The 27,556-nt window shown below is 39.4% G+C and overlaps 1 protein-coding gene across 3 annotated transcripts; it reads left to right on the top strand.

The window, feature by feature from the left end:
• The first annotated feature begins 121 nt into the window (after positions 1–121).
• Positions 122–26,410, top strand: ugp2b (UDP-glucose pyrophosphorylase 2b). 3 transcript variants are annotated; one of them, XM_032553160.1, is made up of 10 exons: positions 122–408; positions 5,309–5,436; positions 6,207–6,314; positions 8,172–8,357; positions 16,669–16,802; positions 19,318–19,615; positions 20,390–20,587; positions 23,379–23,621; positions 23,848–23,952; positions 24,678–26,410. In XM_032553160.1, exons 2-10 carry the CDS (start codon positions 5,338–5,340, stop codon positions 24,783–24,785), a joined length of 1,479 nt encoding a protein of 492 aa, XP_032409051.1. In that variant the 5' UTR covers positions 122–408; positions 5,309–5,337; the 3' UTR covers positions 24,786–26,410. The 3 variants fall into 3 exon arrangements, with proteins under 3 accessions (XP_032409051.1, XP_032409050.1, XP_032409052.1); XM_032553159.1 differs by lacking the exon at positions 122–408 and adding an exon at positions 450–1,229; XM_032553161.1 differs by lacking the exon at positions 122–408 and adding an exon at positions 5,130–5,206.
• Positions 26,411–27,556: the final 1,146 nt, after the last annotated feature.

Here is a 27,556-nt window from a genome sequence, read left to right as displayed (position 1 = left end):
GAGGAGCCGACATATCGTTTCTGCTTGACAACGACGAAACCAATGCTGCGTCTAGTCGTGTACGTCTACGTTCCATCACTGCAAGGAAAAAACATCAAAACAACGTTGCAAAAAACGATTGGTGCCCAAAATGTCATCACAGGAAAGAAGTCCTCTCATTGGTTCCCATTTGCCCTTGCCTTGGAACGGCAGTGAATTGTAAAATATCTTAGAACTGTTTACCTTTTCAAGTTTTTCATTATTTGCGCTTTAGTTTTTCCCCCCCCTACAAAACGAGGAACTGTAAAGGAAAGAGTGGCATGGTGTTTTGAGGTAGCCTGGGTTTGAAAAGAACTGAGCGCGTCTTCGCTGCGGTCCAGGCCGACCGACACCATTGACTTTCTTCCGCCAGCATCCCACAGTAACACAGTAAGAAAATGGCTTCACACTAAATATTGCTCCCTCAGGTTTGTGCTGAAGACTGTCGTACAACTGGAGAGACGTTTTTCATGCTAGCATCCAGTTAGCTAACCGCTTTGCCAAAAAAAATATTTAGCGGAAAAGCGAACGTGTTCTTCCGCGTGATTAGTTGGCCCCTCTGGACCGCATTCCTGGATGACATCCCATCCATCCATCCATCTTTCCCGGTTCCCTTATTCCCTCGATATTGACGATGCTTTCAACACACTCTGTCTATCCCGTCGGTTAATGATTGACAGTGTCGGTGTAGACGTGGTCTCTCTGGGCTGAACGGAGCAATAAAAACACACGCAGGGGGCGAGGCAGTGGGGAAAGAAAACGTGAACAGAGGTGTGAGTTGTGGATTCACAGTCAGTATTGGTGACGTAGTGACTGGGAATGCTATCAGTGACAGATCCTTACTCTGCTCTGGTTCAAGCCTGCTTCTCCGTGTCCGGATTGACTTCTGACTGTCAATAAGATAAGCGTGACTCGCGACAGGATGCCAAGATCCTGGGTTTAGTGGGATGATTTAAAAAAAAAAAAAAAAAAAAAAGCTCCTGCGACTGGATGAATGAAGGACTGAGCGGGACGGGCGGCGTTAAGATCACCGCATGGAGACTTTCGGGGTTCATTTGACGGGATGCTGTGTTCAGTGACCCTTCGCTTGTCGCAGGGAATCTCATGGAGTGAAAAAACAAAACAAACTTGAAAATATCCGTTTTTAATTGAAACTTGTCGACTGGATTCATAGTGCTTTGGCAGCTTAAACATGGCACTTTATGTAGAAGGTAAGAAACTATTTTGAAACTATGTAACTAAATGTTGCATTGTTCACAAAACTATGTAACTAAATGTTACATTGTTCACAAAACTATGTAACTAAATGTTACATTGTTCACAAAACTATGTAACATAAATCATCTGACAGAATGTGATAATGCTCCTACTCTATTATCCCCAGTGTCTTTTAAAAGCCTTCCAGCTGTTTCTGTCGTTTCGTTCTTACTCCAAACGTGCCGTTTTATTCCACCTAACAGTTTAAATCACAAAGTGCTGAAGTTTTCGTCACCTACAGAAGGGCTTAGTCATATCTGATCGCAACTGCCAGGTCCAGTTTTACTGCTGGTAGATTTCAGTCAGAGCTTCCTGCAGGCTAACGCTTGGACTGTCCCGACTTCGCCCTTTGTTCCTCGTTTGTTATCGGGTCGCTTCTTTTTATGAAGTAAAGTCAGAGTCAACGTTTTCTCGTTCCTTTTCTAACTTTTCAAGAGCAAAACTTTGTCAATTCGTTTGCTTTTGTTGCCTGATTTTCCCAAGCTTGGGGCAATGTTTCACTGTAGGCTCACTAAACATCAGAAATGTACATATATTTTTTTTCAGAACTGCTTCAAAAATGGAAGGTTCTGTTTTTACTATGAAGCTCCTTCAATATTTTGCTAATAAATGATACATATATGCTTCAAACTAGTCTTAACCCCTAACCACCTACAAGGTCGTCTCTCATTTAGTCTATTTTTGCAGTGCTTTTCAAAAGGCATTTATGCATGATTGCAAAGAGAAAGCCATGCATTTGCATTCAAATTTAAAATAAATAACAATCACCGGTGGACATGGCACCTCTGGGTGTGTTTTTATAGTGGAAAAGTGAACCTACGTCCCACTCTGAAGTCTTTACTCCAGGATTGCCATCCACCTCAAGGTTTCCAAACTTGCCAAGCCCGGCGGTTTGGCTCTAGGGCAGAGTCATTCATCCAGCAGCCCGTCGTGTTTTTGAGTTAAACATTTTTTTAAAGTTGACAGGAAATTTGAAAAATATCACTTGATAATTATGTGTCATTGAAAGATTCGAAGATTAACACCTGAACACCAACTATAAGGTCTTAGAAAATGCAAACATTCTAAAACATTCCAGCCAAACCCATCCAGGTGATGTGAGTTGATAGCATTTTTACTGCAGTGGTTGAAGATTGACTTGGCTTTGCGAGCGTTTACCCGTCCTATAAAGTAAGCTTCCTTGGTCCTCTGGTCTCGCTGCCTGCTGATTTTACTAGCCAATAACAGTTAACCCAGTTTCTGTAAAGGAGATTGGATTACCAGATGTTGTTGAATCAATGTTTTTTCACATTCAGGGCGTTCACAGCCAAAGTGAGCTACGGAGAAGGATCCGGTACCGGTACCGGTACCGGTTCTTGTCATGTTGAGGAAAAACCTTTTCCCACCATCAGCCTCCTGGCTGCAATATTCTTTGTCTTCCAGTTATCAGAGTTTATTTTTTTCCCCCCTTTTTTGCCCAGCTGATTAAAATGTGTTGAGCCAATGCAGTTCCTTAACCCTTAACTCAGCACAAGCTCGTCCGCCGCTTCCTGGACCTGTTAGTTTGGTGGGACTCCAATTGGGACTGATAAGGATGTTGAAACACCACATGAACAAACTGAGGCTGCAGTAGGAACTCTGAACTCTTCAACACACTTCTTACTGCTTAAAATAAATAAATAAATAAATAGTCAAATAAATCAGTCCAAAAAATAATCAGCGGGTCTAACCTACAATGTTGATGTTAGTGTTTTTTTTTTTAAATTGCAGATGCATCCTTTACTACAAATGATCACGTGTACACTAAAGGAATCCTGCATTTTAGGCAAAACAAAAGGTTAATTTTTGTGATTTAAAAAAAGAAATTGAATTGTTTATTTGTATCTCTTAGTATATTTATAGTATTGTATAAAGGAGACTTTAGTGGCTAAATGAACAATCTGCAGAATGTGTCAGTATTTTTATCTGATTAATTGTCAGAGCAATCAATTAATCTATGTCTAAAATAATGGTTAGCTGCAGCCCTAATGAAAACGGTAGCATTCAAGCTCCTCTTGAGTTTTATTTGCTAAAGCTGCCTGTGAGCTTGATGCACGTTTTAATGCTCTTTAATGACTAACTAAGATAAGTTGTCAGACTATATAATGGCGAATGGAATGGAGTGTTTTGTTAATCATTGTGTCCACAGTCTGTTAATTATCTTGATACTCCGTGTTTCCTCCACTGGCAGAGAACTGAGTGAAGCTGCGTTTCAGCAGCCAAGCGGTCAGCAGGACACATTTTGTGTTCCTAAACCGTCTCTCCTGCCGTTCTTTCACCAGTATTTCCTGAACGTTTCAGCTGGGACAAGTTTGTTCCTCATTTCAGCTGGCCGTGAATGCAAACAGGATCTGACACGACGTGCAGAAGTGCAACTTATTCCGTTTAGTCCTGCAGGTTGAGTTTGTCCTGTTGCCTGATTGTTTAGCTCATTACTCCAGTAGCAGAAGCTAACATCATTAACTGTCTTTTTATAGATCATTTTGTTCCTACCAAATCTAATGTTTCTCTCTTTGTATAATAATAATAATAATAATAATAATAATGTAAACAAACAAACAACAAAAACTATACACTAAAATGTTGAAACAAAATTCAAAATACTTATGATTTTAGGACTTGGTAAAAGTTCTGTCAGGACAATTAACCTGTTTGATTTTATACCCAGAAATGACAAGTACTACTGGCCTCTCACAGGTTCCTGTCCAGTCTTGGAAAGCTGAAAGTGGGCTGCTATAATTTCAAGTACGGATACAAGAGAACATTGATTGGGGAAAACATTTCAGATTTTTTATTTTTATTTTTTGCTTGTTTTTCAGACACTTTTCCTTTCTCCTCCACTGTTTATTCACATTGTTCTGTATGGATTTTTTTTTTTAATGCAGCATATTGGATTTTCCGAATAACACATGGATGACTGTGTGAGTTTACACTCATTTAGAATTTTTTAAAAAGCCCAGGGATATGTATGCTTCAAGGGGTTATATTTGAAAGCTGCTCAGATGTTTACTTTGAGGTGTGTGTGGTAATGAAATTGGGTGTAAAGGGTAATTTAACTGTTAATTATTTTACTACTTCTTGTCAGATGACAAGAAATCTTTCTGGCTGTTTCCATAAGATTACAAAAATTAGCAGTTATGATACAAGCCCATTCTGAAATAGAGAAGTACACCCTGTGTTTGGACGAACGATACAAAACAGAGGAGCCATGGGCAGACAGCTTGCATGGTTGTGGTATGAAGCAATCTTGTGAAGCATCGCATCACATTTCTGTTCCCAGTCAGAGCCATGCGTCCTAAGCTCTTAGTCGTTGGTGGACTCGCTCTGATATTTTCTATTCTAGAGAGAAGTCACAGACTCCCAAAGTGAATTTGGAGGGACAACGATCTGTTGAGGTGAAGACAGCAACACCAGGAAACAAATTTATTTGCAGACCAGCTTGTGACCTTAATTTTGTTTAGGGCTTTGTGTATCGTTTGCTCGATTTTGCAACATACCTCCTTCAACAAAAATGCTATTTGAGATTGAAGGAGACTTCTTCAACACTTTGGGAAACACTGCGTAGTGTTTATTAGTCGACAGGACAGCTCAAGCTCAAGAAATGCTCCCTTTCTTACTTTAAAAAATGACTCCTTAACATAGCTTCAACAACATCACAAGCTTGAGTCACTCTCCTTCATGCTTTGTTCGGGCTTATGATAATGGCTTACACTTACTTCACCAGACAATGTGACAGTTTGACCGCAATTAGAGATCTCTCTGGCGAGAAATATTAGCCACAAGTTCTCTTTATCATGCAGAGGTTGAATATCTCACAACAAAAGTTATTTTTCAAGGAAGACCAACAGTGCAACATGAGCGGGCAAAATCCCCACATTTCGTCTCACGGACGATTCTGAGCTTAGCAAATGAGGTGGGAGTCTGAAAATCTGAAATGAGACACCATGAATGCCTGCTGCATCAGTGGAAAGAAGAGAACTTTGACCTTTCCTTCTCTTCTGTCTTGTTTGTTCAGGTCTGAGTGAAAGAGTGGCCCACAAAGGCATGGCTCAGTTTCAGGAAATGATGCGGCAGCAGCTGGAGAGCTCCATGGACGCAGAGCTGGAGAAGCTGGTGGACACTGTCACGGGGGCCGACAGAGACGTACGTCAACACCACCGTCTTCATCCCTCCCCTCTCCGTCTGAGAGCATCTGGTTGTGATTTAGAGGGGCGGACGGCAATGCTGGGAAAACTCAAACCTGACGCGTAATGGAGTGTCATACCAAGCAGGGTTACACCTACAGGAGTACAGACGCGGTTTATTGGGGGAAATAAACAACCACTTAATTTCTTTAATTTGTGGGGTTTCACTGAGGCATTTCAGCCAGAAACGTCAAGAGAGTTGAGATGAGTCAGATGTTTGGAGTGAAACATTTCAGAGCAAAACAGCTGCTAGTCGACACAAAAAAAACAACAATTTTCTTTATTGAGCGTGTATGTCTATTTACAGCTAAATAGACATATTTATAATTTAGCACTAAAACAGTTTTTTTAATTAAAACATGATTGATTATTAAAACTGTGCAGTTAACCTGGTTAAAATTTCTAGCGGAGTTCCTTCACTATTCTAAATATATAAATTTATCTCATCTCAGCAGTTTATTGAACTTGTTTCAATAAGACTTACTTGGGTGTACATTTTTCTATTCTATATTTAAATAGATAAGAACCAGACTGACCTTACAATGTATACATTTTTTTCACTGAAAAAAAAACATGAAACATGAAAACCTTTAATCTCAATGTTGTACACTTTGAAAATATTTTTAACTCTTTCCCACAACTACAGTGGGTGTAGCTTAAAAGAAATCCCCTCATAGTCACAAACACAGTGAGTGAAATGAATCTTGCTGTTTCCGTCTACATTTTCAGGTCTGCATGAAGGACTTTAAGGGCTTCAAGAACCTCTTCCACAGATTCCTGCAGGTAAAGGGCCCGTCTGTGGAATGGATCAAGATAAAACGGCCTCCAGAAGACTCGGTGAGTCCGGCTCCATCTGCTTTTCTCTGGGGAAAACAAAAACTGCCAAATTTTTTTTCCCAGGATCCCAGTTTGGAACGTGTCTTTATTAACTTTGTTTATTTTTTCGAGAAGCTCTCCTGAACTTTTAAGACCTCTGTGTCTCGTTCATGAACAGGTCGAGAGAGTTAGAACCTAAGTTAGAAAAACTGGAAATTATTGAAATACAACAATTCGTCTGCGTACTGGAGGTAAAATTCAGCCTCCAGAGATTGTTTGGGATGTTTCTGCTGATGCGCTGCTGTCTTTGCACGCAAAAAATCACCTGAGAAGATGCTACTAGCGTTTAGCAAGACCCAAAGGTATTTTTACAGCTGTGGTTATTATCGTCTTCCTGATTCCAGTGCTCAGATCAGTTCGGCTGTGAAATGGCATTGTTCTGCAGAAAGGGCATGGACAAACAATCCGACAATTAAAACATGTCGGGTTATGTTTCACTCTGACAAATAAATTCATACCACCCATTAATTGGAAACAGTTTGTACCAAGGTGGAATGTCACAGGGTTAAGTATGTTGCTAAATTACTGTTGGTAATTTGGATTCTTTTATTTCAGATTGCAGAAACCAGAACTGGAATGAACTTTTGATTCTTTGTTGTAACTCTATTGAGTTCATGAAACAAGACAACACACACACAGCTGGAATGTTGTCTTGTTTTATATATATAATATATAGACCACACTAAAGTTTATCCAGTCGGTTCAATTCTGAGACAGTCATGATGCTTTTCTAAAAACGTCGCTATGGGAGCTGCAGATATCACAATCAGAAGGTTCTTCTTTATTTAGTCCGTCTCTCTTCTGGACTCAGTCAGGTTCGGGGGGATAAAACATTTGTTCTTTTAGAAGATGCAGGCCTCAATAAACCCATCTATTTCGCACGTTGTGGCTACATTTCCACTTTCCTCTAAATATTTAGCTCTAGAACTATAAAACTGCCTTCTTCTGGGAATCTAAAATAACACGGTTTAAAACTTCCAAACCTCCCCAAACAGGACATATTCGAAGTTCGGAGCTCTGCGCTCCGCGTCAGGATTCCTGAGCGGCTAGCAGCAGCGCTGGAAAACAGCCGAGTGAAACGGGAAGCAGAAAATCAGCAAGCTGAAAAAGGGACTGTTTGTCTGCGATGCAAAGAAAGATGTAAAACGCTTTCTGATGTGTGGAGAGTGAATTATTAAAAGCAAAGAGGAGTTTTACAGCTTGGTTACAAGGTTTATCCCCTGTTGCCTGGGAGTGAGTCAGGCTTGTGATTTGACATACTCTAATTGTCAGTGTGAACCACATGAGCCGACGTTTAAGAAAAAATGCGTTCTCCTTTGATAGAGCCGACGACTGCAGACATTCACCTTCTGCACAAAAGGAAATTCATTCCATTCCTTTCGTCTCTCTTCCTCTGAGGAAATGGTTATCACCCTGAAAAAAATGCTTTTCTGCCAACTTCAGCAAAGTCTCATCTTGCTGACATTTGCTCCTATTTGTTTTTGTATTTGTTCATTTATACATACGACGGCGTATCAGACAAATTGTAGACAGAAGAAAAAAGGGAGTCAATTTCCACCAAAAACAAATGTTTGGCTTAATCACAGAAAATTTCTAGAAAAACAATAAAATGTCTGATATGTCTTTAATTAGGAAGAAAAGTACTCAGGAATTTTGTTCGATTGATCACAGAAATTTTCTAGGAAAAATCTTTGAGATTTCAAATGTTTCAAAAGCTGAAAATTTGCCAGAAAAAAATTTAGAAAATATTGAGATTAGGAGAAACACTGGTTTGGTGTCTACACATTCTAAATTTCTGCCCCGTCCCCTGTCCTACAGATCCAGCCGTACGATAAGATCGCAGCCCGGGGTCTGCCGGACGGCGTGGCCGCCAGCCTCAACAAGCTGGTGGTGGTGAAGCTGAACGGAGGTCTGGGTACCAGCATGGGATGCAAGGGCCCCAAGAGCCTGATCAGCGTCCGCAACGAGAACACCTTCCTGGACCTGACCGTGCAACAAATTGAGGTGCAAACTCCCAGAAACCACACCACAAACAAAGATTTCCCTCTTAATTCTGTTTCCCTAATATTTGTTTTGTTAGGTGGAAACTTTATGTCAGGTTTGACACCTATTAAAGACAAATTAAACAAACACAGAAAAGACAAGAGAGTTAGATTCTTTTGATCTCGCGAGGAGAACGGATAGAGACGTGTTTCCAGTCACAAATCTCCAACCGCTCTGAAAACACATTTGTCCGCTCCTCTCTTTTTGTTACTTTCAGAGTCCCTATCACAGAGAACACTGCAACTCTAAGGGATGGGGGCAAAACACTTTATCACTTAGTTGCAGTGCTAATGACAATCACTAACTAAAACACATGGTATCTTGCACTAGATTATTCTGTTCCAGACACAGGGTAAAACAGAGCAAGTTGTACATCTTCACGGTGACGGTTTTATAGCCATCTAGCAGGTCAAGGATGCAGAGGTTTCTGCTGAGCGATAACCATGTTGAAAACGGTTCTCTGCTCTTCCTCAGAGAGGCCTTCTGAGAAACGAATCAAAGTAATTCAACAACACAGAAACTGTCTTTATGCTAAGATGAAACAAAACAAATAAAGGCATATAAGACAAGAACATTATAAAGGCACATGAAACAACAAATACTTGATAATAATATATACAATTTACCTAACATTTTAAATGTAAATTGTTGCTGCAATTGGAGTAAATTGTAAATGGCAGCATTTTTACTTTGCAGATCTGAAATCACATCTGCACACCAGCTCTGCTCTGGGATCTTAAAAATCTTAATCCACGTCCACACAGTACGTCTTGAGTTCATTTCCACTTTTTTTTGCTGAATTTCAATGCTTATATATTTTTTTCATACTGAGTAATGTGTCTGTGTGAATAATGGTTTACAAGTGACCCACATGTGCAGAAGAAGAAAGTTGACATCACACAACAGCGCATTGTTTGCGGAAGTAATAAAGAATATTGACGTCTATGGACTCATTTTAAAGTTTATTCAGTAATGGGAGCCAACAGTATTGCCACAAGATCATAACAAAATGAATGAAGCTATAAAGCACAACTAATAGCAACTGCCTTTTGTGGGGCACTTACTGGAGTCTGCTTCAAGTGGTGGGATTGTGATGTGATGCACTTTACTGACAGAGTTATTTCATAAGTTCAAAATCACAATTTTTTTTCAGCCACTGATTATGTCTGTTCTGGTTTCTTCTGGTGAGTAATTATAACGCATGTCAGTGACATGAAAGTCAGATTAAACAATCGGATACGTATCTGACTTTGTGCCACATATGAAAGTGACTCAAGTCAGATGTTTTTGGGGGGTGTGGAAAAGATCAGAATTGGGCTTTTCGGACTGCGGTGAAAAAGTCACTTTTGGGCAAAAAAAAAAAAAAAAGAGTCTGATTTGGGTCACATTCGCCTGCTGTTTGAACGTAGCCTTAGATGTGTCTTCAAAAGTCAAAGAGCAGAGTTTTTCTTCTGTACCACAGGTGTCAAACTCCAGTCCTCAAGGGCCACTGTCCTGTAGTTTTTAGATGTGCCACAGGTACAAAACACTGGAATGAAATGGCTTAATTACCTCCTCCTTGTGTAGATCAGTTCTCCAGAGCCTTAATGACCTAATTATTCTATTCAGGTGTGGTGCAGCAGAGGCACAACTAAAAGTTGCAGGACAGCGGCCCTCGAGGACTGGAGTTTGAGACCCCTGGTTTAAACCAATAAGCGCTGTAGATCCTTCTCCTGTTGCAGCAGGTGGTGTCGTCCTTATTTAGTATATCCTTGTGGCATATGCATATACATATATATGCAGTGTTGTGTGACATTGTGCATGTCTTAAGTTTCAAATTTGTATGTCAGAACAAGAACGCCCTGATGCCAGAAAAGTATCAGTACATCAGAAAAGTACTGAGGTGGCCTGACTTTCTTGGGGTCTGCAGATTCAATTACACAAGAAGCACAGAAATCAAAACTGACAACGAAACTCATCAAGAGATCTTACGAATCCAGGAGGCAAAGTTTGGGATAGCAGAAATGAAAGGAAATAGATCTAAAGTTTTTCTCATCACTGTTTTTCATTTTTTGACCAGTCTATCAAAACTACTGAAGCTAACAGTTTGACAACATAAAGGGCTTTAGCTCTAAGGAGATTCTTAAAGAAGGAATATCTGAAAATCCTGCTTCAGCCACAGCAGGAAGGAAACTTATCATCTATTGATGGAGCTACTGGTATGAAACCCAACAAGAAAGATTGTGCAACAACAAAAGAAATGTTGTCACGGCACTTATTCATCATTTCTCAGAAAAAGGGAGTTTCTACATTCAGTTGATTTGTTCTTTTGTACCTCACAGAACACTGGTGTTGTGACTGCAGATGTTTGCAAGAAGGCAGAAGGAGGAAGACTAAAAAGAACTCACTTCAATATCTGCAGCAGAAAAACATGTAGAAGTGTAACTCACCAGTTCAGCAGCGTTTATTTTAAAAGCTAAATAAGAATGATTAAAGAGTTGAAGTCTGACAGTGGTTTACCACATGAAGAAATGCTACATTTACATTTTTTTTCCATCATAAAATTAGCTTGAAACACAAAACCAGTGTGTCTCACTGCTAGAATCACAGCTTTTGGACAGATTTACAGCCAATGTGTGTTTATCTCATTTTAATCTGAAGGCACTCGGCACTCATAAAAACTAACAGAGATAACCCTGATCTGATACATCTCCTACATTAAACAGATGTTCAGATTGTTGCCCGGCTGCACTGCGTCCAGAATAAATCTGAGTCCAGATTTAATCTGGACGCAGTGTTAGTTTTTATGAGTGCCAAGTGCCTTCAGATTTAGCATTTTCAGATTTTAGCATTTCTTCATGTGGCAACCAACTGTCAGACTTCAACTCTTTAATCATTCTTATTTAGCTTTTAAAATAAACGCTGCTGAACTGGTGAGTTACACTTCTACATGTTTTTCTGCTGCAGATATTGAAGTGAGTTCTTTTCAGTCTTCCTCCTTCTGCCTTCTTGCAAACATCTGCAGTCACAACACCAGTGTTCTGTGAGGTACAAAAGAACAAATCAACTGAATGTAGAAACTCCCTTTTTCTGAGAAATGATGAATAAGTGCCGTGACAACATTTCTTTTGTTGTTGCACAATCTTTCTTGTTGGGTTTCATACCAGTAGCTCCATCAATAGATGATAAGTTTCCTTCCTGCTGTGGCTAAAGCAGGATTTTCAGATATTCCTTCTTTAAGAATCTCCTTGGAGCTAAAGCCCTTTATGTTGTCAAACTGTTAGCTTCAGTAGTTTTGATAGATTCAATTAAATGCATTTAAATTTGTTGTCTGCACAACAGTTTAGTGGCCTTTTTGAAGCTGAAATGGGGTTAAAAATAATTCCTCCACACTGAGCATGCACTGGTCAAACAATGAAAAACAGTGTTGAGAAAAACTTTAGATCTATTTCCGTACATTTCTGCTATCTCAAACTTTGCCTCCTGGATTCTTAAGATCTCTTGATGAGTTACGTTGTCAGTTTTGATTTCTGTGCTTCTCGTGTAATTGAATCTGCAGACCCCAAGAAAGTCAGGCCACCTCAGTACTTTTCTGGCATCAGGGCGTTCTTGTTCTGACATGCAAATTTGAAACTTAAGACATGCACAATGTCACACAACACTGCATATACAGTATATGTATATGCCACAAGGATATACTAAATAAGGACGACACCACCTGCTGCAACAGGAGAAGGATCTACAGCTCTTATTGGTTTAAACCAAAACAAATCATGTGAATAGCCAATAAAGCCTGGTGTGTTAATCACCTGTGAGTTTCCCTCACACCCTCTGATTTACTCTGTAAACAGGCTGAATATAAACACAAAGTTTACCTTTTTAAAGCCACTGAAACCTCCATCCAAAGCCTGGGATGGTTTCTTCATGACTTCAACTAGTAATTTTTCTCTGTTGAAATCTGTGGTTTTTATCTTTTATTCTTCCCCATTTCTGCTCTGACATCTTGCTCATGGCATGTCAAACGTTATTTCTACTGAAGTAATTAGCTTTTACCTTAGTGTAGGAAGCTAACACAGAGAGGAGCACAGAATTGTCCCCAAAAAATTCCCCTAGTTTGTAGAAAAGGAAAAGGTACAAGGGTAAATGCACTTGAACCTTACGGGGGGGAAAAAAAAAAACTTGAGAAACTCTGAAAACTACAGATCAAAGTCTCTTTAAAAGATCATAAGGAGATTTCAAAGGAAAACCAAAACGGAGTGAAGATTTAGACTTGTGCAGACCACTGAAGCTGAGCAAAGAGTTTCTTGTATTATCTAACATACCACAAACATCTGCTCCAGGTTTTGTTCTGGAAGCATTTGCAGATTTTTCATACAAAGAAAACTTTGTAATGAATCAATTTTATTCAAAGTGAGGGGGGGGGAAAAAAAGTCCAAAATTAAATCCACATGTATTTGTTGATGACATTGGTTTATTTCTCCAAGCCTTTATAAAGTCTTAAGTGTGTTCTTGTTGGAAGAGAGATGATTTGTGAAAAGAGTCCAGTACGGTGTGTGTGAGGAGTTGCTGTGAAAGGGGATCTGTTGGTGTGTCGTCTGGCAGGGAAACAGAGACGGCTGTGTGTCTGGTCAGAGAAGAGAGCGCAGCTATTTAGGCCCCATCATGCACCTCAACCTCTGCTGCAGCGCTACGCCCAACGCCTGAATGAATGTTCTTTGGAAGTCATACAAACAACAATCACATCTTCCTGCTGCTTTTAGTGGGACCCCAAGCTCCGGTTTCACTTTAATCTGCGTTGGATAAAAGTGAAGTGTTGAGATTAGATGGCTTAACATCAGAGGGGGAAGAGTAGCCAAAAATCGTGCTTCAGTGAGAGTAGCACTACTTGTAACATATTTGTACTGTAGTGAAAATAGAAAGTAGCAGTCCAAGAAATTACTCAAGTAAAAAGTATTTGATAAGAAAAAGCTACTAAAGTACTGAGTATCTGATCAAAAACATCTGTCACTTATTATTTAAAAATGACATCAAATGGACAAAAATATAAAGTTATGTGGAAATGTTGGTATTTTAATGATCAAAATGAAAGTAATTCATATAAATAGTATAATTACAAAATAAGGCAGAAGACAAGTTTTCTGAATCCAATTTTTTCAATACAAAACTTGTGAAACTTTAGCAGAAATTACAGATGTGTTTGTGGGGGCTTGTGGGTGTGTGTGTCTGGTGAGTTTTTGGTTAAAACAAGCTTATTCTTCTTTCAGTGAAGTTACTCACAAAGGGCAAAGTACCAGACATTTTACTCAAGTAAGAGTAGTGATACTTAATAATAAAGTTAAACAAGCAAAAGCAAAAAGTACAGCTTTGTAAAAATACTCCTACAACTTATTTTTTTTCCCAAGAAGTTAATCAAGTAAATGTAACTGAGTAAAAGTAACTAGTTACCAACCACCCAACGCTGCTTAATAAAATACAGTGCAGCACTTCTTGAAGGTGGTTGGTGTTTATGTATGTTTTACAAGAGATTCCTGGGGATCAGCTCTCCTCTGAGCACACTGCCTCCAGTTTTCTGACCAGGTCGGGTCAGATTACCTGCAGACTGAATCGGCCTGTTCAGAGAAGAGGAAAACGGATCCCACACACACACACCCACCCACACACACACGCACACACACCCAGCAGCCTGTAAACCACTTCTCCTGTGTGAGAACATTTCACTTAATCACCAGGAAAGTAAAAAAAAAATATTCTTGATCAGGCACATCAGTGTACATTGTATGTTATTTTGAGAATAATTTTAGAGCTAAAACCAGCTCTGACTGCAAACTTGTTGTGTTGTTAGCAGTGAGGCTAATAGGACTTCTTAAGAATTGATCTGATAGGACTGGAGATCATTAAGGATTGTAAAGTCTTGCAATCACCTGTTATGCGCCTCTTTTAAACAATTAGATTTCTGCCAGAAAACACATAGTAACTGTGTCAATAATCAATTACATTTTAGGTAGGTTTTCTACACAACAGCCTAAAAGTTTGAATGTACACTTACTATGTAGTAAAAGACTTGAAAAATGCAATCGGATAGGAAAAAAAACTGAACACGTTGTGAAAATTACTTCCCAATTAATTAAGGGTGGCTCATTTAAAGTGCATAAAAATGATTTATTTATTTGCCAAGTAATATATACAGTATATTATTGAGCTAAACCATATTCATGGTGGATGGAGTAAAGGTTTTTATCTTAATATACTCCTTGAGAAAATATAAACTATAACTACTGTCATGTAATTAATACCTATAGTTAGCTTGGTGCTATTCATTTCTTATGAGTCTTATCTCCTTTACTGGAAGCCTTTTTACTAAAGGACTTGTCATATTTGTTTTGTCCATTGTAACACCAGTGAATGGAAGCAGCTGAAATTCTCAATCTCTGCACATGATCAGTTTGCCTGTAAGTAAACCTGTAAGTTGCTTTTCTCAAAACGGCACATCACCAAGTGTTTCGAACAACGAGATCTGCCTTCTTTATGAATTCATCTGCACAAATGTCCGACATGTTTACTACATTAGCAGGATCTTTGGGGGGGGAAAAAAACGCTTCCTCTTGTTTCAGAACTGATGCGGCCATGCATCAGTTTGAAATGTTACCGCTGGAAAGCTCTTTTCTGTGTTGAAAACATTTGACAGTTGTGGTCTGCTTTTTCCAGACGATACGTCATCATTTATATTTGGCAGTGTGCTTTCCCTTTAATAAGGGCGTGTCTCCAAAGGCTGTCTTTTGTATTTTTAAGGATTTGGGCTTCAAATAATCCTGAAAGCAAAATTGATTTAAGATTACAAAACTGTAAAAGAGATTTAAGATGTCCAGTTTCTAGAGACGGCCATTGATGTCTCTGCTGTGTTTGCCTCCACATACGCCCACTGTCAACAAACTGCAGAGCCAAGCTGTATTTCGAGCCTTTGTTTCACATATTTGCGGAACATTTTAAATTGTTTGTGCACAGGGGAGGACCACGACACTTAAACAAAACTCCACAGAAAAATGAACAGTTCTCCCACTTATTACGTTTATAGATGTCGGTCATGGTGAGTCGCTCTTGGGTGGTCACCGCCCATCTCTGACGGGGTGAAAATCCAGCTTCACCCATATGATTCACATCCTGAATCTGTTTCTGCCTCCATTAGTCATCTGAATTTTCTGAATTTTCAGAGGTCTCAACTACTTTTTTTTTTTTTTTTCCTTGATTGTAATATTTGTAAAGTCTTTGTTGTTTAACCACAAACGAAAAAAATGGCTTTGTTTTGGCGTTTTGGAGTTCAGTCATACAGCGTTTTGTCAATTTGCCTTTGGGAAAAAACACAAGGAGTTTAGTGCTAATCTTCATTTCTGTTTCTATTTATCACTGCTAGTGCATGAGTTTATTTCTAATGAATTTGTTGCAAAGTTTAAAAAATATATATTTTAATCTACAAAAATAATAAACCTTCTGTAGCTTAATAAAACAAGGTATTTTAGTCAGGCATTATAAGTTAACATTTTATGAGATTGAATGAGACTATAGGTTTCTTTATCTTCTCTTTATCTCGCGAATTCATTGTCAGTTTAATTTTAATTCTGATCATTTTTTTTCTTTACATACTTAACATCATATTACAAAATCAAACAGGATTTCTCAGAGATCTATAATAGTTAGAAAAATCATTGGTTATACTGATAACAGAAAGCACAAATGGATAAAACACTCTCTCTGCAACGAAGACACTAAGAAGTATCTTTATTGTGTCCAGTTTGAACACCAGATTATAATCTGTTTTAGGTCTTTAAAGCCCATGAATGAATCACAAGTTAACACTGTGAACAGTTGTGGACCAAGCATACAGCCTAGAGGGGTCCCAGTACTAAGTGTGATGGAGCCGGTGATGTTTTTCCAATGCGGACTAACTGCAGTCCCAGTCAGGAAATTCAGAAAGCAGAATTCAGGCCAAGAAGAAGTTTCTCTATTAGTCTTTTTAAACGTTGAGCTAAAATCTGAGGACAGGATTCTGGGATATGATGGGTGTTGAAACTTCTGTTATTCAGCGATAAGTGAAATGGATCTAATAATAGAATAGAATAGAAATGCCCTCTATTGTCACACAACGGAGAAATTCCTAGATATTGTTTTGTTGTTATATCGTTTTTATCAGTCTGTACTGGGGATTTTTAAGTGATAATTATGTGAAACTTTCCTTCCTTGCTACATAAAAATAGTGATGTTTGTGTTGTGTTCTTTTTTTGTTTTTAATCACCAATAGCACCTGAACAAGACGTACAACACTGATGTTCCGCTGGTCCTCATGAACTCCTTCAACACAGACGAAGATACTAAGAAAATCCTGCAGAAGTACACACACCACCGGGTCAAGATCCACACCTTCAATCAGAGCAGGTGAGACCACTACATCTGGAAGCTGGTTTTCTTCTGTATTTTAAATGGCATCTTAGTAAAAGTAATGGTGCTCTCACTGTCAACTGGAAAACGGTATCACTTAGTGTGTTAAGAACTCCGCTGGGCGTTACCTGTGTTCATGGATGCGTACCATCAGGAATGGAATGGTAGATGTTTTGTAACATGTGGAAAAGCCTGTTTGTACTGAATGCCGTGCTGTCTCCAGCTCGTCAGCCACGTGGAACTTTCATTTTCCAGTTGCGATTCAATTATTCATCAGCTCTGCATGCCTTAGGGAGGCCGGGTCAGCGCTTTTTCTGGGGCAGCAGCAACACTAGCTGGAGGATTTAATGTCCAAGACGCTGAGCAGTTTTAAAAGTAATTTTTAACGTGAGATCCAAGAAATGCTCGGGCCATTTCAGAAATTCCTAAAAATCCAATTACAGTGATTGTTCACTGGCACATGGGGAGAAAACAATCAGCTTTAAACGCCAAACAAAGCCATGAGTTATTCACCCACCTTCATTATGTTTTGACGTAAGGAAAGCTCAAACATGGTTTCAAAGGTCTGGCTATGTCTTGAACAGACTTTTTAAACTTTTTCTCGGGGGTGGGGGGAAGAAAACTGGAAAAAACAATTGATTTTTTCCAGTTGTAGCGAAACAATGGTTGGATCACAATAAATAAAGACAAAATAATAATATCGTTAACATTATAGACTGTCTTAGCAGCTTACAAAAACTATAACCCCATCGATCGTTACTTTAACTTAGCTCTACTGTACATTTTGCTCTCTCTCAGCCTCAATGAACCACAGGAATGTCTAGACATGCATAACATAAAACTTCCTCTTAAACAATTAGCCATCTCCTCTGGCTCCATTTTAAAATAATTCACTGTTGCTCAAAATAGCTAATTCTAAGTCGTCTTCACTCATTGACAACTTCCTTCCTGAGTTTTGTTTACGATGGTAATGTCACTGATTGTGTAAATACTGGATTTTGTTGAGTTTCTGGCAGGCTGCTCATGTAGCAAGGTATAAATTGCCTTATATGTATTCTCCCCATGTATTTTTCTTCTTTTTCTTTTTCTCCCACCTTAGAGTGCACTGCTGAGCTTTTGTTCTGTGTTGCAATGTTGTCAAGAAACAAAAATTCATAAATATATCACTCAAAAAAAAAAAAGATATAAATCACCTGACTTTGGTCACTAGCCTAAGAGGCTGCGGTAATCTGATCAAGCCATAGTTTTAGACTTTCTGTCTATCTGTGTGTGACCATTTTCTTTTTTTGATAACTTTACCTGGGGAGCTTGTGGCTCAGTGAGAAGAGTAGTTGCCTTAACAATTAAAGGGTTGTGAGTTTGTTGCAAGCAAAAAGTAAGCAAGATGTCAGTTAAAATGACTTATTGCCGTATTTTTTAATTTCTTTGCCCTCAAAGAGGTCTCAGTTTCTCCTTGGACAACTGCTCTACCTCCAGGGGAAGCAGGAGGCTTAAGTTTCTGAGCTCATATCAAAACGATCATCAGAATCAGAACTTGAATTAATCCCACTTTAACAAGAGCATGAGCCCACTGCGGAGTGAGTCTTTTCTCCCAAGTAGCTCATCTGGGTCTGTATTTCCTAGAGCTGCCAGAAGTGCTGCCAGTTCCCATTTAGTCCAGCTCCTCACGAGGATTGTTAATCCTCCATAAAAACGCTTTGATCTGTCTAATTCTCACATGGCTGATGGTTTTGCTCCTCACCTGTCTTCTTCATAACACCTTAAAAAAAGATTTGTGAACGATTCCTCAGTGTCGCACTGGAATAATCAGTTTTTAAGTAAGAACAAAAGCAATATTTATAAAGATTTTATGAATAAATCCCAGTCATATCCAGGGCTGCAAAGAATGATTATTTTAGTAATCGATTATTCTGACCATTGATTGATTCATTGGATTTTTTAAAAATTGTATTTTGTGTAGGTTTTCATTAAACCACTCAAGTCGTTTTTATGCCATATTAGAAATACATTAAAATATTCAAATAAACAAATCATACAATTCCTTTTTTAAATCAGAAAATGTGCATTTTATTGCCGTAAATGCAATAATATAACATCTCTTTAGTGAATACTTGACCATTTGAAGCCAAAAATCCATCTGCTGGTATTTTTTATTTTTTACAGAATTTGAACTAGATGAATCTAAAAAATACCACTTGATGATATCAAAACATATTTACAGTTTTAATATCTTGAATGAAAAAAAGTTATAGATATTTTTGTTACAGTTTTGACTTAACTACTTTCCTGAATACATTGGGGGTTTTTTTCAGCAAGTTACCCGTTTTGAGTCTGTTGAATCAGTTAACGATTCATCAATCACTAATTAGTTTGCCGATTATTTCAATAATCGATTAATCATGATTAATCAAATTAATCGTTTCAGATTAGCATCTCTTTAGTGACTATTTGAAGCAAAAAACCCGCTAAAATTAGGATCCCCTTAGTGATCATGTCATCCCTGTCTGTCCAGGTACCCCCGCATACACAAAGAGTCTCTCCTCCCCGTGGCTGCGAACCTGAGCATGATGGGCCAAAACGCGGACGGCTGGTACCCTCCCGGTCACGGCGACATCTACGCCAGCTTCTACAACTCTGGTCTTATGGACAAACTCATCGCGGAGGGAAAGGAGTACATCTTTGTGTCCAACATCGACAACCTGGGAGCCACCGTTGACCTGCAAATCCTGCACCACCTGGTCAGCCAGCCCAACGGCAAGCGCTGCGAGTTTGTCATGGAGGTTACGGATAAGACGCGCGCTGACGTCAAGGTATGAGGACCAGGACAGTTGGACGTGAATCTCACATTGGGCTAACATGATCAATTGATTAATCAAATGCCTTTAATCGATCGCTGAAATAATTGTCAAATAATTTAGTAATCGATTAATCGTTAACTGTAGCATACAGACTAATAAAGGCCATTTGCTGAAAGAACAAAGCTCTCAGTTGAGTAATTAAGCCAAAACTGCACAAAAAGATCTATACAGTTTTCATTTAAGATAAAAAAAAAAGCCCTCCTTGTCTGTAAATCTGTTCTACCCAGAACTCCTCAAGTTATATAGTTTTAACTTCACCTGGTTCAAATTCTGTAAAAAAAATAAAATAAAATAAAAAAAGTTGTAAAAAATGAATTTTAGGCACCCTTTGCTATCCAATTGTTAATCTAATAAATAATCAGCAAGCTAGTAGCCAGTATATTTGTCGATACAAGTGAATGCTTTGCTGCAAAAGTTGAGGCGTACACTAAAGGAATGCCACGTTGTTGCATTTGAGGCAGTAGAAATATGAATACGAATTTCTAATATTGTATAAAAAAAAAAAAACGACGCAAGTGGTTACATGAAAAATCTGCAGGATGTATTGATTAATCGATTAATTGCCAGTATAACTGATAACTAAAACAATCATTATTTACAGCCCTAATCTCATAATTTTGCCTTGTTTTTTTTATTACTAATAATCATTTTAAAGACAACAGATGTAGTCTATGAAGTAAAATTGTTGATTTTTTTTATTTTTTTTGTATTGTTTTTTTTCCACAGGGAGGCACCCTGATCCAGTATGAAGGAAAGCTCCGCCTCCTCGAGATCGCCCAGGTGCCCAAAGATCATGTGGACGAATTCAAGTCGGTTTCAAAGTTCAAGATCTTCAACACCAACAACCTCTGGATCTCTCTGCCTGCCATCAAGAGGCTGCAGGAGCAGAACGCGATGGACATGGAGATCATTGTCAACCCGAAGGTGAGCGAGGCGGAGATGAAACGGTTATGTACCGTTACGCACGGTGAATAACTCTGCTCTTATTGGTAGCAGCATGGTTTTCTCTTTAGAAACATACTAAGCAAAAATGATGGAGAATTTTCCAAACATCAACTTCAGATAAAGAGATATGTTGATGTAAAGACACTGGCTTTCATGCTGTTGCTCAGCAAGAAACCTCATCAGTTTCTGTTTGTCCTCATTTCTTTGCTTACGATATGTGATATGACATCCGTGTAATATTCCACGGCCTCTTCATAGACAGCCATCGATAAAGATTGGAAAATAAACAGTTCAGGAGAAAGGAAAATATCCTTAGTTTAGGTTGACCTCACCCATCCTCAAAACCTGAAGGCTGCAAAAGATGCACCTCGCAAAAATAAATGTCGAAAAATGTAAGCTTTACTTTGAGCGCTTTTTTTATTTATTTAGGCCGGAAATTCTCAATTAATATTTTTTTTTTCCCCAAATCACCAATACACAACTACTCATCTAGAAATACTAATGAAAGCATTCAACAGAAGCATTTTTTTTATTCATGTATTTAAAGATAATTTTGGGCAGATTTATTCCCTCCCTTATCTTGGTACATGTCTTGTTGCCTAGAAACGGTGATGCCGTTAAATAAAACCTGGTAGAAATAAAGATCAAAATCTCGTTGAGTTTCTTTTTAAACTTATTTAGTCCTTTTAATGAATTAAATTAATGGATCAATTTTTTTTTTTTTTCTTTTCACAAAAATTAGATTAAAGGTCATGTCTATGCCAATAACAAAAGGCTGCTTATGTTTTTAATTTTTTGTACCCCCAGATTTTACTCAGCTCATATTTAAAACTGTTCTCCTTCCCCGAGCATTCATGTTTCAGTAAAGGAAAGTGTTTGTGGGTCCTCATAAGTCACTAAGCTTGCACATGTATGCCGTCAGAACAATATTTTAAAATATTTAAAGCAACTCGAACTCAACTCAAAACAACACGAATCCTTTTTTTTTCTTTCTTGTAAAGACGATGGTGAGGAAGGCAGAGGTGGACAGAGTAGCCAGGAATTGTATTCAAGTAGCGACACTTCATCATATTGTTACTCAAGTAGAAGAAAAATGTAGTAAAACTACTCCTAAATTAAGAAGTTGTTGCATAAATATACTAGATTCTAACAGAAAATTTATATATATTTTTCTTTTTAGGAATCCCTGCTTATTTCTGCTGTGAGTTTAAAGTGTGCGAACAGAAACTCCAACTTCAAAGCTGGGTTTTAGTTTGGTTGCTGCCTTGGAGCTAGATCGAACCTTCGCTCCCTCACCCATCCTTCACTGAGCAGGCAACCACTTCAGGATATGAAAGTCATAAATTCACACTGATTGCTGCTGCTGCTGCGCTGTTGATTACTGCTGCCTCTGCCCAAGCAGAATATACAGACGTAGTCCTCATTACTCGACGGAGCTCGCGCTGTGATAAAGTTGTGCGTTATGTAAGAGGCAATAAGTGAGCAGGAGCTTTCTGGCTCCCCCAGAGCCAGAGAACTGGGTTCTTGTGCCGCCCTCATGCATGGCAAGATCAGGCGCAGGTTTGATGCACGAGGACCTGAAATTGTGGATGTTGCGTGAGAGGCCTCTCACAGAGGTCTACCTGAGTCTCCTGTCGTTACTTTTGTTGCGTCACGGAAGCCTTTCACAGGCTAATCTTAGCTCATTGTGAAACCCCTCTGAGGCTGGAAGCAGCTTCACTTTTTAAACTCCAACCTCTGCAGCAGCCCGGTGCTTTCATCAGGCCTAGACGAGGCGTGTAGAAATATCTACTCACGTTTCCGTCTGTGGTCTCAAGAAGCGATTTCTTAATGCATTTACAGCAGGCAGGGTGTCCACGCACCCTTAAAAAGTCTTAAATTCATGCATCTAAAATTAAGGCCTTAAGATTTCTGAGATTCCCTGAAAAACAATTAATCTAAGAATTGTTTTTCAATTAATGAGTCACAGGTCTTAGGTTTTGTTGTGGCAGGACTATTTAATGTCATATATTCTGTGTAGTTTTCTTTTTTTTTTCTCGTGGGAATTTACTGCTACGCAAAACTTTGCGTGGCGATCAGGCGTCTTCACTGCGTTCTGTGACTCTACACGGTTGCAGCTACTGCTAACTAGCTGCTAATATACCCTGGTAAGGGTAAAGCTAGCTAGCTTTTTTTACGTCCTTCATAGTTTAGTGTAAATTTAACCCCAGTTCGCTGGACGATCTTCGTCTTTAATTATTGGCTCACTAATGTTCCCCTGCTGCAGAGAACATTACATATTTATCTTATTTGGAAACCACGCCCTGAACAATCGGCTGGACTTTGGCACACAGTGGGTTCTACTTAGTGGTTACATGCTAACCCTCTGCACACAGCAGGTCATTGGAGTGTGATCCAAAAGCTTGTGTGTGTGTGTGTGTTGGTTTGGGTGTGCAGCTATTGCAGCAGAGCTACTGATAGTAGAAAACCTGGAAGGTACATTTGTGCTCCGTTCTCAGCTCTGAGATGAAAACAAAGAGAGATAATCTAAAATGTAATAAAACGTTCTAAAACTATCACATAGTCTAACTAGTAGGTGCCTAGTTTCAGTTCAAGCACAGTAAGTGACGGATATAAGCTTAAACGCGAGTAATCTCAAATAAGTCAACTCTAACAGCTCCAGGATGGGAGCTGACTGTAACCGTGGTGACAGGGTCCAGGGGAAAAAAAAAACCCCAAATCCAATTTATTTCAAAGTCACTTCATTGATCCCTCTCCCCGTCACCCTCAGACGCTCGACGGAGGGCTGAACGTCGTCCAGCTGGAGACGGCGGTTGGCGCGGCGATCAAATGCTTCGACAACGCGATGGGGATAAACGTCCCCCGCAGCCGCTTCCTTCCTGTCAAAACCACGTCGGACCTGCTGCTGGTCATGTCCAACCTGTACAGCCTGGAGGCCGGCTCCCTCACCATGAGCCCCAAGAGAGAGTTCCCCACCACGCCGCACGTCAAGCTGGGCAGCTCCTTCACCAAGGTGGGACCTGGGAGTTCGGCTGATGTCGGGTCACGTGACACGTTCACACAGTCAATCGTTTGATATTTGATACAGCGGCTTTTAGCTGTTTTTGCTAGAACCTCCGCACTGCATTGGTTAATCATTCTTACATCGCAAATATGATACTTGCAGGTTAATAAGTGATGTGACCTGCTGCCTGATAAAGATCAGGCCCAGAGAAAGTTCAACCTGTTGTTGTGTTCAGGTTCAGGAGTACCTGACCCGCTTTGAGAGCATCCCCGACATGCTGGAGCTGGACCACCTGACCGTCTCTGGAGACGTCACGTTTGGGAAAAATGTGTCGCTGAAGGTAAATGCCACAAGGGCCAAAAATGTTTCGCACGCGAGTCGACGGCTTCGAACACGAAGACTCGAATTTTTGCGGATTTTATTTTAGATGTATAAAGTAGTGGAGATACCAGTGAAACGACTGCATATATTTGTAAGCTGATCACCGATTTTTAAAAAGCCTGACCTGCCAATTCCACTTTTGGCCAATCTCTGATAAAAGCTGCCAAATATATCAAGAAAGTTGCTAGGTTGCCAACAGTTGTGTGATTATTGTTAGCCGTGACCGGCGGGCGGGTCCGTCAGTCAGTCCTTTGCAGGTGGCAGGCTTCCAAGATTAAAGAAAGCAGTGCAGATTTATTGGCCGGGCGATTTTTCGGTGCAGCCGAAAAGCAGGGAAATATCAATGCCTGACACACTTTTCAGATTTGAATTTGTGAAAGATTTTCTACTTTATTTTGACGAGTCACATAAAATCCTAAATAACAAAGTTTGTGTCAAAAAAAGTCTGAAAAAGTTAGAATAGTTTGAAAATATTCAAGCCACTTCATCTACTTATGAATCCATGTTTGTGTTCAATCATGTCCTGGATAAATAATATGACTTAGAGAAGCTTGAATTTCCTCTCATCCTAACTGTTGGAAGCAACCGGTTCTGCCGTCTGTCTTTGCAAATATTTCCCTGACGTCACGCCTCCTCCTCCTCGAGGAGACTGGAACTCATCGCTTCTCTTCCTCGTCTTCCCAGGGCACCGTCATCATCATCGCCAACCACGGCGATCGGATCGATATTCCGGCCGGCTCCATGCTGGAAAACAAAATAGTGTCCGGCAACCTCCGTATCCTGGACCACTGAGGCCTTTTCCCAGCCGCCGGCGCCGCCCCCCTTCACTGTGCAGCCCTGATCATGTGACCTGTCCTCGTGAGACCCGCTTGTCCTGTTTAGCCACTGAGAAAACACAGAGACGATTTCTCTTCTCTGGAGGTTGAAACTGGGACCTGCTGCCCTCTGCTGGCTGATTAGTATATAACCATTAGGAAGTGTTAATAAATTAGTCCTAACTGCGACCTTAATAAACTTGATTTATAGATTAACAAAAACGCCTAACTGAAGCATCTTAAAAAAACTATATTACAGTTTTTAATCTGTAGCTACTAGATTCAATAATGGCATTAAAAATATGAAATATTAAGCACTTAACAGCGGCGATGCAGAACTAATGCAGAGGTCAATTATGTCCTGACCTCTGCATCTTAATTATGGAGACATTTTAAAAATGAATCATAAGAAACACGACGTCACGGCTCTCCACGGCTCAATGAAACTCGTTTTACGGGATTTGACGACACGCACTTGAATGCAACATGCCAAAACCTTCATAATTCAAGTTCGGTCACATCTCAGAGTTTACATGTTTTACCTGGGATGACCGAATTTTGTCTAATCTTGTTGAAAACGTGACACTCACATGCTGAAAAATAACTTAAACCCTGATTGAGATTAGTAAAAAAATGTGAAAATAAGTGAATTTTTACTGTTTTACATGAGACCTACATGATGCATTTGAATCAAAAAAAAAAATAATCCACTGTTTTGAAATCGGATCGATATTTATGGACCAGAGGCTTTGAAGGAATTCAGAAATATTGACCTCACCCGTTGCAGAAACGTTAAAAAGTTTCCCACCCAGAGTCAAAAGAAGCTAAAAGAATATGTGGATCTGAGCTGAAGAGCAAGTCGTGATTTTCCACTATATTTACCTGAAAACGGATTCATTTCACAAGTCTAAGTCTAAATTTCACATGCAAGTTCTCATTCGACCTCACTGAAACATAAAATCCATAATCACAGCAGCTTTCAATCTAACAAAGGTACATTTTTGAGAGTGTGGAGCCACTAAATAACCCTGAGGTGATAAAGTTGTGCTGGCGGATAAGCTGATTGTCTCTAAAAACCATGAAAACTGTGAGAGATCTTTCTGTACTTCCACTGCAGACGTTCAGTTCCCAACAGAGCTGTCTCGAATCGAAGCTTGTGCCACGTTTTCATGTCCTTGCGGCAGAAAACCTGACATGTCAACATTCAGGCATGTTGTAGCTTTATGTGTTTGTAGAAAATGTGTCACTTTCAATGGAAAGCCATTACTTTAACCACATGAGATTAAACAAAAGGCATTCTTTGTGTTTGATTATAGCATGTCGTGTTGTCTGAAGCCTGTTCGTCCATCCAACTCATCCAGTGCTGTTTCCATAATATGCAGTATTTCTCATTGCTTCGGTTTACACACACAATAGTTTTTATTCGTTTTAAAACCATGTACACCAAGTTCTTTTTGTTTCTTTTTTGCATGGTAATACTTGAGACGGGTTTGGCTGGTGCTGCAGACAAGGAGCAATAGGTGTTGATCTGTGACAGCAACAACGGTCCCGGCCCAGTTCTGCCTCCTCAGAGCTGAATAAAGTGCAATATGAAGTACCGAACACGCAGCCTGTGGTCTGTTCATCTAGAATCCTCCTCCTGTTTTTTTTTTTTTTTTTCTTCTTAACAGGGATGCAGTTCAGAGGAAAGTGGGAATATTGAGAATTTCAGCTTTAAATCAAATGTTCAGAAACAACTTTAAGTTAAATTTAAGAAGTAAAAGAGCAGGGTGCTCACACATCCTTAAAAAGTCTTATGTTCATAAGTCTAAAGTTATGGCCTTAATGTCTTATATCCAAGTTGGCCTTAGTTATGTTAATCACAGCTCTTATATTTTGTTGTGGTGGGATTCTGATCTCATATATTCTATGTAGTTTTCATTCTTCTTGTGGGACTTTACTGTTATCCAAACCTTTGGTAGCTAGCTAAGAAGGGTAAAACTAGATAGGTTTTTTTCATAGGTAAGTGCAGATTTTTTTTTGCCATTTGGCTGGATGGTGTTCGTCATAGCCAGTGGCTCATTTCTCTTTGTTATTTAAGTCCTAAATCCCTTTCGTAATGGTCTTACAAAGTCTTAAATTTGACTTGGTGAAAACTTCAGAAATCCCGAAAAGCTGTTTTGATCAATAGTGTGTTTTTTTGGGGTTTTTTTACAGAAATGATTTATCTTGAAGCTTTTCAGATCGTCAAACAAACGTTGAAATCAGAAAAACATAACCTGACCAAATACAAAAACATATCCAAACCAATCTGCCCTGACTAGTGTCTTTTAAAACCTCATAACTCAGGCGTTATTTGTTTGTGATAACTGGTAATAAGTTGTGTTGCTAAGGAGAGATTTCGGGCCACACTCGATTGAGCAGAGGGTTTAAAGATAAGTGCAAACTTTGAGTAGGCCACTTCAAAAAAACCTACCGTATTTTCTGCACTATAAGGCTCACCTAAAAACCTTCAATTTTCTCAAAAGCCGAGAGTGCGCCTTATAATCCGGTGCGCCTTATATATGGACCAATATTGAACCACAACAGGTCTCGCAACTACGGTAAGCAGCCGCCGACTTCATTTTCCCCCGTAGAAAGAGAAGCGCGCGGTGCACACTGGGTTTTGTGTAAAGACCCCAAAATGGCTCCTATTAAGAGACACGCTTACGACGCAGAGTTTAAGCTCAAGGCGATCAGTCACGCAGTAGAACACGGGAATAGAGCAGC

This window comes from Xiphophorus hellerii, chromosome 22 (assembly GCF_003331165.1).
Source record: "Xiphophorus hellerii strain 12219 chromosome 22, Xiphophorus_hellerii-4.1, whole genome shotgun sequence".
NCBI classification, from domain to species: Eukaryota; Metazoa; Chordata; class Actinopteri; order Cyprinodontiformes; family Poeciliidae; genus Xiphophorus; species Xiphophorus hellerii.
Note: the sequence above shows the minus strand (reverse complement) of the source record. Positions and strands in the feature narration are given on the sequence as shown.

Excerpts from the sequence above, each read along its gene's own strand:
- ugp2b (XM_032553159.1), top strand. Across the intron at positions 16,803-19,317 it reads CACACCTTCAATCAGAGCAG|GTACCCCCGCATACACAAAG; the intron begins GTGAGACCACTA and ends CTGTCTGTCCAG. Across the intron at positions 23,622-23,847 it reads TGGGCAGCTCCTTCACCAAG|GTTCAGGAGTACCTGACCCG; the intron begins GTGGGACCTGGG and ends TGTTGTGTTCAG.